This window comes from Bubalus bubalis, chromosome 15, assembly GCF_019923935.1.
Source record: "Bubalus bubalis isolate 160015118507 breed Murrah chromosome 15, NDDB_SH_1, whole genome shotgun sequence".
Lineage (NCBI taxonomy): Eukaryota > Metazoa > Chordata > Mammalia > Artiodactyla > Bovidae > Bubalus > Bubalus bubalis.
Window position 1 is genome coordinate 48,525,083 of NC_059171.1, and position 12,942 is coordinate 48,538,024.

At 45.6% G+C, this 12,942-nt stretch overlaps 1 protein-coding gene across 2 annotated transcripts in view; it reads left to right on the plus strand.

Annotated features, from left to right (window-relative positions):
- Positions 1–1,048: 1,048 nt before the first annotated feature.
- SLCO5A1 (solute carrier organic anion transporter family member 5A1) overlaps positions 1,049–12,942 on the plus strand; it is a 145,635-nt gene continuing 133,741 nt past the window's right edge. For both annotated transcript variants that reach the window (XM_006073117.4, XM_025265277.3), the window contains exon 1: positions 1,049–1,949. In XM_006073117.4, coding sequence (XP_006073179.2) covers positions 1,049–1,949 — 901 coding nt within the window. The remainder of the gene's footprint in view (positions 1,950–12,942) is intronic.

The following is a 12,942-nucleotide window of genomic DNA, read 5'->3' on the forward strand; positions in this document are numbered from 1 at the left end:
GAGAAGACTGATTCGCATCCAGTCGGCGCACACGTGCCTGCACACAAGTGTGTACACACGTTTCTACACACCTCGCTTTCCCCCCCCCTTTTTTTTTTAAAAAAAATCGGGACTAGGAGTGCATCGTGCTTGTAAAAAAAAAAAAAAAAAGGAAAGAAACTTTCCTTTGTTCTTTTGGGCCTCTTCTATTCTGAGTAATGGAGTAGGAGTACCAAAAGGTTGCAATTAGTTCACTCGAATAAAAGACGCTGTCTGTGAGTCAGAGCTACCAGGTGGATAATTATTAACATATAAAAGCAGATGCGCTGTTTAAGGCAAAAGGGGCGGGGCGGGGGCAGGTCCGCCGTAGACAATGAAGGAGGGTCTCTGCCGACCGCCCGCTGCTTATTGTTTGGGCTCTAGAGACTGCTGCCTACAGCCCAATCCTCCTCCAGGGCTTCGTTCCTTGCTCGTCCCTCGGTCCCACTTCGGACCGTCAGAGTCCCCCAGCGCTGTCCGCCGGGGGCGCCGAGAAGCCAGAATCAGCCGCTCTTCTCTGACCGCCCTCTCTTCTGCTTTGCAGGTTGGCACCTTAGCGCCCGAGGGTGTCGCGAGCCGAGGCGGCGAGGACCGGGTGCCTCTGGCCCAGCCAGCCCGGCGGGATGCGGCCCCGGCAGCAGAGCTAACCGCCCCGACGCTGGGCACCCGGCGTACGCGCTCCGGGCGGCAGGCGGAGCGGCAGCGGCGGAGGGGATGCGCCCGGGACACGCCAGGATCCTGCTGCGCGCTCCCAGCCCGGGGTGGACCCTAAGTTGGGCTCATCGCAGGACCGCGCGGACCCCTGCCCTCCGGGGCACGCGGCTGCGGAGCCTCGGGACCACGACTGCGGTCAGGATGCACTGGGCACCTCCCAGCTGGTGAGGATGCCCCACAGCGCGGCTCTGCATCGCCAGCCCCGGTCCTTGGTGGGCACGACAGCCTGGGCCCGGCTTCAGCCCCTCGTGCCGGTGGATGCAAAGCTCCGGAGTCCTTGAGTGCGATCGGCGACCGAATCTGAATTCTGAGAGCCATGGACCGAGGCGCTGGGCTGGAGCCCCAGGCAGGAGAGCCGCAGGAAGCGCGCGCCAGGGTAGGAGCTGTCCAAGAGAAGTGTGAACCCGAGTCCTTCAGGTCCCAGAGTTTACCCGCCCTGAACAGCGCCTCCTGCCCGCCAGACCTGAGTCCCGCGAGTGAAGAAGGCTCCGAGCCCGCCCCCAGCCATCAGGAGTTGAAGTCAGACCCCTACCCGCCGGCCCCCAGCCCCTCCGCCCCGTCTACTTCGGCAGAGACGGCAGGACTGGCGGAACGTCGCCACGGGGTGGAAATCGCCAAAACCATGTCGGTGTCCTCCACTCTGGCCATGCTCCAGGGCAGAAGGTGCCTCTACGTGGTCCTCACCGATTCCCGTTGCTTCCTGGTTTGCATGTGCTTTTTAACCTTCATCCAGGCGTTGATGGTCTCCGGGTACCTGAGCAGCGTCATCACCACCATCGAAAGGCGCTACAGTCTGAAGAGCTCCGAGTCGGGGCTGCTGGTCAGTTGCTTTGACATTGGGAGCCTGGTGGTGGTGGTGTTCGTCAGCTACTTCGGCGGCCGGGGACGGCGGCCCCTGTGGCTGGCCGTGGGGGGTCTCCTCATCGCTGTGGGGGCTGCCCTCTTCGCCTTACCTCACTTCATCTCGCCGCCCTACCAGATCCAAGAGTTGAACGCCTCCGCCTCCAACTATGGCCTGTGTCAAAACGGCAACTCCTCGGTCAAGGTGGAGCCTCCCACCTGCCTGAAGGACTCGGGTGGCAACGACCACTGGGTCTACGTGGCTTTATTCGTGTGCGCACAGATTCTCATTGGAATGGGCTCCACACCTATTTATACCCTGGGACCAACCTACTTAGATGACAATGTCAAGAAAGAAAACGCATCGTTGTACCTAGGTAAGCCTTTCCTGCCCTCTTACCTGAGCTTGGACTCAAAAATGGAAAAGAAGAACTTTCTTTCACATTTAGTTGATGGTAGATATTATAGAGAATATATGGTGTTATATAATTTATATGTGTATACTTTAAGCAGTAAGCTTCTGTTTGCTTTTTGGTTTTTAAGCCTCCCTGTGGTGTGTTTTCAGTTCTGGAATTAAACAGTTGAGAGTTCTGTGACTTTTAAGACTCACACTTCACACTGGGCTTTTCCCAAGTAATACAGACTTTCACTGTGGAGTAGTGCTTCTCTTTCTTGCAGCCTGTCTTTGGAAAAGCTCTAGTTTATCAAGTTTATCTTCTCAAAGGGCTCAGGAAGGAATAGAAGTGACTGGTGTGTGAAGTGAGGTCATTGACAGCTTTCATCCACTGCTACTTCTTCCTGCCTCCAACAGCAGGAAGTACCCAGACTATAGGAAACAGCCTGTATTGTCTCTGTATCTGTATTTCTTACATATTGTCTGCTTCACTATTAAGAAAAAAACTTGAGTGATATCGAATGACTAGGTTATCTTTATGCAGAAGCAACCTCACAAGTTGTAAAGTTTATCCAAAGCTGTTTTTATTGTTGGTTTGAAGACCCTCAGTTCCATGAATTGGGAGAATAATGATTACTATTTTCTGAAAAGCAGTCGCTGGTGGATAGTGAAAGGGGAGTGAAAGTGATACTCAACAAAGAGGGCTATGCTTTTTCCTCAGGACGACTATTGTCCTTAGAGGATGTTGCAGCCCTTTGTAGTCCCCAGTAACTGGCCCAAATAAAGGGTTTTATACTTTGTTGTTATTATGAAATGCAAGAGAAAGAAATTTTTATCCAGGCAGGAAGGAATAGTTTGCTTGCTTTTAATTTTTTACTTTTGGCCCGTGATGGGTCTTGGTTGTGGTGCATGCGGGCTTCTCATTGTGGTGACTTCTTCTCTTGTTGGGGAGCACTGCAGGGTCTTAGTTCCCCCACCAGGGTTTGAACCTACATTCCGTGCATTGCAAATTGGGTTCTTAACCACTGGACCACCAGGGGAATCCCTTGCTTGTTACTTTCGCCTCCATGTTTTCTAATGTTTATTATGACAAATTTTCAAACTGTACAGAAAAGTTGAAATAGTAGTATAGTGAACATTAGTATATCCAACCACCTAGATTCAATAATTGTTCATTATTGTCATGTTTGCTGTATCAACCTGTGTGTGTTTGTGTAGAATATATATATATGTATATATATTGGGTAGGAGGTTAAGACTTTTGAAAGTAATTGTGGGTCCCTTTAAGTTCAGCACATGTCTTCTGAAAATAAGGACATTCTCTTATATAACTCAGGAGCTTAAATACCCTATGAAAGTAACTATTCCATTGATTATCAAAGTCCAGTCCACATTCAAATCTTCATTGTCCACTCAGTGACTTTTTTAGCTATGTATTTTTTTCAAACCATGAGCCAGTCAAGATTCATTCAATCATTGCATTTGGTTGTTTGCTTTCTTAGTGTTTGATAAACTAGAAAACTGTATCAACTTTTTTCTGTTTCTACTACACAGACAAGGCTAATTTGTGGAATATTTTACATTCTAGAGTTATCTGATTATTTCCTTGTGGTGCACTTATCTCATTCCTCCACATTCTATATTTCTTGTAAACTGGAAGTTCAGTCTAAACATGTAATTCAGTTCAGGCAAAATGTTTTTGGCCAGACTCCTTCATAGGTCGTGGTATGTGTTTTCTATTAGAGGCACCTGCCCATTCACTAGCGTTGTTGAGTTTAATCACTTAGTTGAGTTGGTTGATTGTCAGGTCTTTACACTGTAAACATATGTTTCTCTCTTTGAAAACAACCAGCAGTCTTTAGAGTGACATCTTGACTCTGTAAACATCCCAACTGTTTTCTTTCTGATCTTTTCCTCCATTTATTTTGAAAACTTGGGTCTCCCACCCACTTCTAGGTACCACTGACACGAAAAACACAGGCAGAGCCCCACACAAACAGAGAATATCTGATGTCAGAGCCCTGAGATTTAACTTTTCTGGTAGTGGTTGCCCCCCAAGAAGGGAGGGACTTCTCTGGTGGCTCAGATGGTAAAGAATCTACCTGTAATGAGGGCGAACCGGGTTTGATCCCTGCGTTGGGAAGATCTTCTGGAGAAGGCAATGACAACCACTCCAGTATTCTTGCCTGGAGAATCCTATGGACAGAGGAGCCTGGTAGGCTACAGTCATGGGGTCTCAAAAGAGTCAGACACGACTGAGCAACACTTTCACCAAGAAGGAAATTAGCGAGTGCATATTCAGTGCTGAGCAACTGTGCTTCTTGTGGGAAGACCAAAAAATGAGACACAGGCCCAGCGTCTGAGGTGCCTTCTATGTAATGAAGAAATATTTCCAGTTTAAGGTAATATCTAAAGTGACATGTGAAAGGGGAAGAAAGTCCTACAGATGGGATTTGCTCCCGCCTCCCCCGACCTCCTCCTCCTCTTCTTCATTTAGATATTGACTAATAATCATTTTTTATTATTAAGCCCACCAGGGCTTCCCTGGTGGCTCAGAGGTTAAAGCGTCTGCCTCCAATGCAGGAGACCAGAATTCAATTCCTGGGTTGGGAAGATCTCTGGAGAAGGAAACGGTAACCCACTCCAGTATACTTGCCTGGAGAATCCCATGGACGGAGAAGCCTGGTAGGCTACAGTCCACGGGGTCGCAGAGTCGGATACGATTGAGCGACTTAACTAACTAATAATCATTTTTTGGGAAAACGTCTTGATGCCTGCCTTCGGATACATTCTTGGTGTAACTCGTAGGAGTTCTGCTTTGTATTAAATGGATCTTGATAAAAGCTCCAGTGGTTTCGGTACCAGAAATCTTACCTGTGTTATTTCATCTAATGTTCTCAATGGCCTTAGGAGATGGGAATTGTTTCCCCTTTTTTTATGAATGAGGAAACTAAGGCCCAGAGAACTTAAGTGACTTGGTTATGGGTGTCAAACCCACACCGTCTGACCCCAAAGCCCTTGAACTTCTGAAAGCCCACTGAAACCAAAGGATGGGTCACATTCAGTAGGGTTCTGAATGGTGTAGAAGGATGCAGAACTGGCTTAACGTCCTCAAGACATAATCAAAACAAGACCATTCTTTAGACCTTTAAAGCAGCATTTACAGGTTGCTGCTGCTGCTGCTAAGTCGCTTCAGTCGTGTCCGACTCTGTGCGACCCCATAGACGGCAGCCCACCAGGCTCCCCTGTCCCTGGGACTCTCCAGGCAAGAACACTGGAGTGGGTTGCCATTTCCTTCTCCAATGCATGAAAGTGAAAAGTGAAAGTGAAGTCGCTCAGTTGTGTCCGACTTTCAGCGACCCTATGGACTGCAGCCCACCAGGCTCCTCCACCCATGGGATTTTCCAGGCAAAAGTACTGGAGTGGGTTGCCATTGCCTTCTCCGACGGGTTACCTCCATACAAACTTAAATCAGGGAGACTGCTATCTTCTTCCCTGGTAGCTCAGATGGTAAAGAATCTGCCTGTAATGTGGGAGACCTGGGTTCAATCCCTGGGTTGGGAATTTCCCCTGGAGGAGGGCATGGCAACCCACTCCAGTATTCTTGTCTGGAGAATCCCCATGGACAGAGGAACCCCCATGGTGGGCTACAGTTCATGGGGTCACAAAGAGTTGGACACAACTGAGTGACTAAACATATGCACTATCTTAGCACGTGAGCAGTGTTAACCCATTATGACATGGAATTTTTCCTATTAATAAGTAACTAGGTGTATATTGTTGTGATTTTCTGCAAAACTGTTCTTCCATATTACCTTGTCCACTCCCCACCCATTTCTTAACTTTTTGGTCAGTCTTTCTAACTGATAACAACCACAGAATAAAGGGTGGGGAAATAAAAGCAGGTAGCAGGTTAGTAATTGCAATTGGGACCAAAATCTGAATTAAGTAGAAATCATTGAAATGGAATGTAAATATATACTTTAATCTTTTGAAAGTTCTGGCATTAACATACTGGCAGCTTTCCATGTAGAAGTGATGTGGTTGTAGATGTGACCCAGCAATCTTTACACACATTCAGTGCCCGAACTCCTCCTGCAAGGAGAGAGGTTCAGTGTCGACCTGGAGCATAGAGAAAACTTTGTAGGTAGGAAGAAGTAAGGGTAGCAACTGCATCATGATTTGCGATTGGATCCTAAGGAGAGAGAAAATGTGACCTTTTGCAAGGCACAAAATTCATGAATCAAACAGGGAAACAAGAAAGAATGACTAACCAGGTAGGAAAAGGGAAAAAAAAAAAGGATGCTTTTCTAAAATAGAAAGCCCCAATTCCAACTGAATGATTTTCAGGATAGGTGATGATGGGCCACGGGCCAGCCATTGGGCAGGTGGTGTGAGAGGGCAGCCACTCCACCTCCCTGGCGTGTCCGCTGTCCCTTCAGACCACAGACAAGCGTCAGAGTCTGCACAGTGCCTTAGAAAGAGCCCCAGACCAGGAGGCAGCTGACTTATATTTTAGTCTGGCTCTACCAAACTTAAAATACAGTTTGGTCAGGAGACTTTAGATAAATTCCTTAACTTCTCCAGCTTCTGTTTGCACTTAGGGCTTATTCCATTTGTTTCCTGCATGGTGATATTTTTTTTAAAAATTTATTTATTGTTGACTGAAAGATAATTGCATTACCATATTGTGTTGTTTTCTGTCATGCATCAACATGAATCAGCATAGGTATACATATGTCCCCTCCCTCTTGAACCTCCCTCCCACTTTCCACCCCATCTCAGCCCTCTCGTTTGTCACAGAGCCCGGTTTGGGTTCCCTGAGTCATACAGCAGTTCCCACTGCTATCTATGTTACATATGGTAGTGTATACATTTCCATGCTACTCTCTCCATTCGTTTTACCCTCTCCTTCCCCCTCTGCTCCGCACTGTGATATTAAAAAAAAAAAATGTTTTATTGACAAAGGTCTTTCCTTTTATTAAAAACATTTCTTTCTTTCTTTATTTTTGGCTGTTCTGGGTCTTTGTTGTTTAGTGCAGGCTTTCTCTAGTTGGGGTGATGGGCGGCTACTCTCTAGTTGTGGTGTGTGAGCTTCTCATTGTGGTGACTTCTCCTTGCAGAGCACAGACTCGCGGGCTTGCGGGCTTAGTAACTGAGGCACGTGGGCGCAGTAGTTGTGTTAGGGCCTACTTGCCCTGCAGCACGTGGGATCTTCCGGGTAAGAATCCACCATGCTCCCAGGGAAGCCCCCTCACTGTGATATTTTGAGGACCAAATGGGATTACGTGTGCAAGCACTGTGCCAGCAGCACTTCAGTTTGTTAGAGCTGAATTCAAACTCATCCTAAAGAGTGAGCAGAGTGAGGAGCAGGAGATATTCTACTCCGTTTGTGTCTGGAAATGTTTAAACATATCTCTTTATAATTGGGAAGAAGGAAAGAACCATTATGTAGGAAATGAGAACACCAAGAAATCACTCCTTATACATTGTACAAGACAATCCTTCTCTTTCTTTTCTTTCTTATTTTTTTTTACATTTTGAATATTTAATTGCTCATGCTTTTAAAAAACTTATGTAGAATATTGGCTTTATTCTTTATGTTGTACAATATATCCTTGTAGCGTATTTTACACATAATAGTTTGCACCTCTCAATCCCCTACCCTGTTATTGTCCCTTCCCCACTGGTAACCAGTAATTTGTTCTTTATATTTGTTACTTTTTTTTCTGTTATAATCACTAGTTTGTTGCATTTTTAAGATTTCACATGATAAGTGACATCATACAATATTTGTCTTTCTCTATCTGACTTATTTCACTTAGCATAATACCTACCCTGGTGGCTCAGACTGTAAAGAATCTGCCTACAATGCAGGAGACCCAGGTTCTACCCCTGGGTCGGGGAGATCCCCTGGGGAAGGAAATGGCAACTCACTCCAGTACTTTTGCCTGGAGAACTCCATGGACAGAGGAGCCTAGCGGGCTAGCATCCATGGAATTGCAGAGTTGGACACGACTAAGCAATTTTCACTTGAAGGATGGACCTCCAAGTCCATCCATGTTGTTGAAAATGATAAAGTTTTGTTCTTTCTTATGGCTGAGTAATATTCCATTGTATATGTGTACCACATCTTTATTGATTCATCTGTTAATCGGCACTTAGATTGCTTCCATACCTTGGCAGTTATAAATAATGCAGCTATGAACATTGAGGTACATGTATCTTTCTGAATTAGTGCTTTTGTTTCTTTTGGATATATACCCAGGAGTGGAACTGCTGGATCATATGGAAGCTCTATTTTTAGTTTTTTGAGAAACCTGCATACTGTTTTCCACATGTCTGTACCAATTTACATTCCCACCAACAGCATAGGAGGGTTCTCTTTCCTCTGTACAGAAAAATCTTGATCAGTGTTGGGAAAATGTTATATTCTGATTAGTTGCATTTTCTGAAGCTCCGAGGTTTTACTGCCAGAACTTTCTGCTTGGCAACCTTTGACGACTATCTTTCTTTAACGTATGAACATTTATGTAATGTATATTTGTGCTTAATGTAACGTAACAAAAGCTCCTTTGAAGTCTGAAGGCCTGTGGTGTCCCAGCTTCACCACTGTGTTGTCTTCATTGTCCACCTTGCCTGGACAGGATGTTGTTGAGAAAGAACTGAAAGTGAAAGTGAAGTCGCTCAGTTGTGTCTGACTCTTTGCGACTCTGTGGGCTGTAGCCCGCCAGGCTCCTCCATCATGGGATTTTCCAGGCAAGAATACTGGAGTGGGTTGCCATTTTCTCCAGGGATCTTCCCGACCCGGGAATCGAACTCTGGTCTCCCACATTACAGGCAGACTCTTAACCCTCTAAGCCACCAGGGAATCCCAACAAACAAGAACTGGTTCCAAATTTGCTTCCAAATTGCGAATAAATTAAAAAAATCAGAACTATCAATAATTCTATTATTATTTTAAAATACATTTCTTTTTTTTTTCCTTTAGCCACAGACTTTATTGTTTGAATATTTGCAGCTGTCATTCTATATACAAATTTTAATTTCTTCCAGAACTCTCTATTCCATATTGCTAGGTCACTTCACTCTCCATTTTCTGCCACGTTTCCATCAAGAAGTATTTCCCCAGATCACAGTCTGCCTGGTTGTGTGTTGTTGTTGTTCAGTTGCTAAGTTGTAGTCGACTCTCTGTGATGCTGTGGACTGTAGCCTACCGGGCTCTTCTGTCCATGAGATTTCCCAGGCAAATACAATCTTGATGCTTCTTCTTCTTTTTTTTTTTTTGACATTTCTTTAGTCTTTTAAAAGTAAAATGAGCTTGAAATTAATTGAGTTCTATTTCATCAAGATTTTAGAGTTGAATAAACATATATATGTGTGTTTATGACTGTCTCTGTCTCTCTCCATCTATCTGGCATAGATTGCTCTTTCTGAGTATGAAAACCCTTAAAGCTATCTTTTTTAAATATGTAATTAGAAAAAAGAAAAGGAGTCACTTCTTCAAAACATTGTCTAGAAAATCTTCATCTGTTTTTTAGTGATGTTTTATTAGAACAGTCTATGTCTCTATATAAGATTTTGTCTATAGTCATAAAAACAATGAAAGATACACATACATATCTTTCAACTCAGCGTTCCTTAGAAACATATAACCAAGTGTATCTCTGGCTTTGCTAGTTAGGGAGTTATTCATCATGAACAATAGGCCAGCTCGGGTAGGCGGTCAAGGGCCATCGAGCCTTCCCTGGTGCCGACTTCCTCTCTCTGCCTGCCCGGCCCTTGTTAGCAGAGGCTGTTGCATCTCAGGCATCCCACCTGTCCCCTAGAGAAGGAGAACATGGGGGAGGCAGTGTCCATTTACTCTTGAGGATGTCCCATTGGCCAGAATGGAGTACCTGGCCTCTCCTAGCTAACAGGATTTTGGAGAAGGCAGGCTTTAGATTTTCCAGTCTGTGTGGGAGAGGAAGGCAGGTAAGATGAGAGTGGCAAGAGTACTGAGTGACCTCTAGTTACATCTCCCACACTGGTCACATGTTCTCTTCTGCCTTGGTAGCCAGAGATTTCAGGCCTTTTCCCCCCATCACTATATTTTTAATAATATATATTTTTAAAATTTATTTTTTGGCTGCGTTGCTCAGCATATAGGATCTTAGTTCCCCAGCCAGAGGTTGAACCCCTGTCTTCTGCGTCCCTGCATTGGAAGTGGGGTATCTTAACCACTGGACTACTAAGGAAGTCCCTGACCCTTTTATATATTATTATTTTTTGGCTATGCCATGAGGCATGTGGGATCTTGGTTCCCCAACCAGGGGTCAAACCTGCACCCCCTGCATGGGAGGCTCAGAGTCTTAACCACTAGACCTCCAGGGAAGTCCCTCCACTGATCACTATTAATAACCTCTCTTAAGTGTCTTGTAGCATGAGCTCTCCAGATCTTTTTGTTGGGATTTTGAAAGGACATAATAAATAGTACCTTTCCCCTTCACTTGAGTTTTGAGCTAATTGAGAAATAAGGAGTAAAAACATGGGAGCCAAAGAATCAGTTTTTAGAACTGATGGAAGTGAGGTTGAAAATGTAGTTCATATCTTTGTGCACATAGGCTTTTTAATAATCCCACCATTACACAGACATACCCAACCAGCTACCAGTAATGCTGACCCTCATCCACATGGCACTCCTGGGTCTCCCCATGTGGGTGGGAGGACCAGGAAGGGGTGGTATAGACGAGTCTTGTGCCCACAAGGAGCAGGGTGGAATTTTTACTCCCTGTTCGCAAACTCACTCCCAAGAGATAAAGAAGAGGAGATGATCTGAGCACCCCCAGTTTATTTTCAAATTCATCTGTCACGTTAATTCCCTGCTGCTTTCCCAGGGAGGAGCAGTGATGGGGGAGTCTGGTGAGCCAAGAGAGTAAAGATCATGTGAACACACAGTCTAAGACTTCGAACTGGGCATTTGTTCTGCTTTAATTTTGCTCATCTTGTTTACAGTGTGTTCATCTTTGTAAGCCACACACAATCCCTTGGGGAAGTAGGCTCTGTACAGATCATGAATAAATAAAAAAATAATCTCCACTGGAAGCTAATACGAGGGAGAGGGATTTGAGGCAATGATCCGGGACGCCTGGAGGAGGAATTACTGGGATGGATGCAGGGCAGAGCTGTGAGCACAGCTGGGCGTCGGTGGCTCTGGCAGCTCCTGGCTCGGGTGTTGGTGGGTTTCATGTATACCTGGGGCAGTTCATTTGTGGGTACATCTTCTGCCCCTGGCAGTTCCTGAATTTACATCAGCTGCCTGGTGGCTGCCTTTGGCCTCTTAAGAAAAATTAGTCATCTAAGATGCTGATGAACTTCAGATTCTACCTGAAAAGCAGGTTTCCTGCATCACTGTGGAAAAGGTGGTGGGTGCACCTTGATTTAATTCAGCCCACTTGCCAACAGCAGAGAACAGCTTTGTAGTAGTATTCATGATCCATCTTTCACATTGCTATGAATTCTGTTATCTCTGTCCTTCTGAAACTTTAAGGTATGTGTGTGAATCACCACGGTATCTTTTCAAATGCAGATTCTGCTTCTGAAAGTCTGGGGTGGGGCCTGTGACCCTGCATTTTTAACATGCTGCCAGGTGAGGTCAGTGCAGCTGGTCCAGGGGCCTGGTTTTGTGCAACAAGGGTCTAAAGACCACAGATCTTTGACTCTTTTCACAAGTGAAGGGTCTCCCTCTGGGCTTGGGGTTGGAGCCACTGTTGGCAAATGCTGCTGATTGAACTTCTATTTTATCAGAAAGAACCCTACCTTCTCTTACTGCATTTGTAAAAGCAAGATGTCAGTTTGGGGTGTTTCATAAGTTGTGGCTACTTTTTTGAATTCCATCGTGATCACTGCTGAGTCCACCGAGAGAGTGGCTTGGGACAAAAGATGTACGTTTTTCCATTAACTTTCTTTTCCTCTTACCACCCTGGAGACTCAGGGTGGACAGGCTTCTCTGTGTCAGTGGAACTCTGCTTGTCAGGGGCAAGTGTGAGCTCTACAAACCCAGTGAGCTCACTTTATAAGGCCCTCTGGTAGGGGAAAAGCAAACAAACCCACACACTTGGCTCTGCTTTTTAAACCATCTAAAAATTTTAGCAGTGAACTGGGAGTTTGGTGACAGACAGATACAAGACCTGGGTATTTTGGAGATGGTTTTGGAGGCTGGAGGTCAGAAATTTGCCAAAGGTGATCAGGCAGAAAAGGGCTGGGCTGGACTGGCTGGCTGACTTTTCTCCTGCAGTGATAGACAAGCCAGAATGTGTCCTAGAGATCACCTCATTCAGGCTCATTTGTAAAAACTGATCGTTTGACACATGAGGGAACCTGGACTCCAAAAGAAGGGATCTGTGCTATGGAAAACTCTGTGGCGTTTCTTCAAAAAATATGACCCACTTCTTTTTAAAAATTATTTCGTTTTTGTCTGTGCTGAGTCTTCGTTCCTGTGCAAGGGCTTTCCTCTAGTTGCGGGGAGTGGGGGCTACTCTCTAGTTGCATTGTGCGGCCGTCTCATTGTGACGGCTTCTCTTGTTGTGCTTCCCAGGCTCTAGAGCGCAGGCTCAGTAGTTGCGGCGCATGGGTTTAGTTGTCCTGCAGCATGTGGGATCTTCATGGACCAGGCATCAAACTGGAGACCCCTGCACTGCAGGGTGGATTCTTAACCACTGGACTACCAGGGAAGCCCCTACTATCTACTTCTGGGTATATAGCCACAAGAATGGAAAGCAGGATCTTGAAGAGATATCTGCACACCCACTTTCATAGCAGCTTTATTCACCATAGCCGAGAAGTGGAAGCAGCTCAAATGTCCATTAGATGGATGAATGGATACGAAATGTCTTATATACTTATATTACTACTACTAAGTCGCTTCAGTCGTGTCCGACTCTGTGTGACCCCATGGACTGCGGCCTACCAGGCTTCCCTGTCCCTGGGATTCTCCA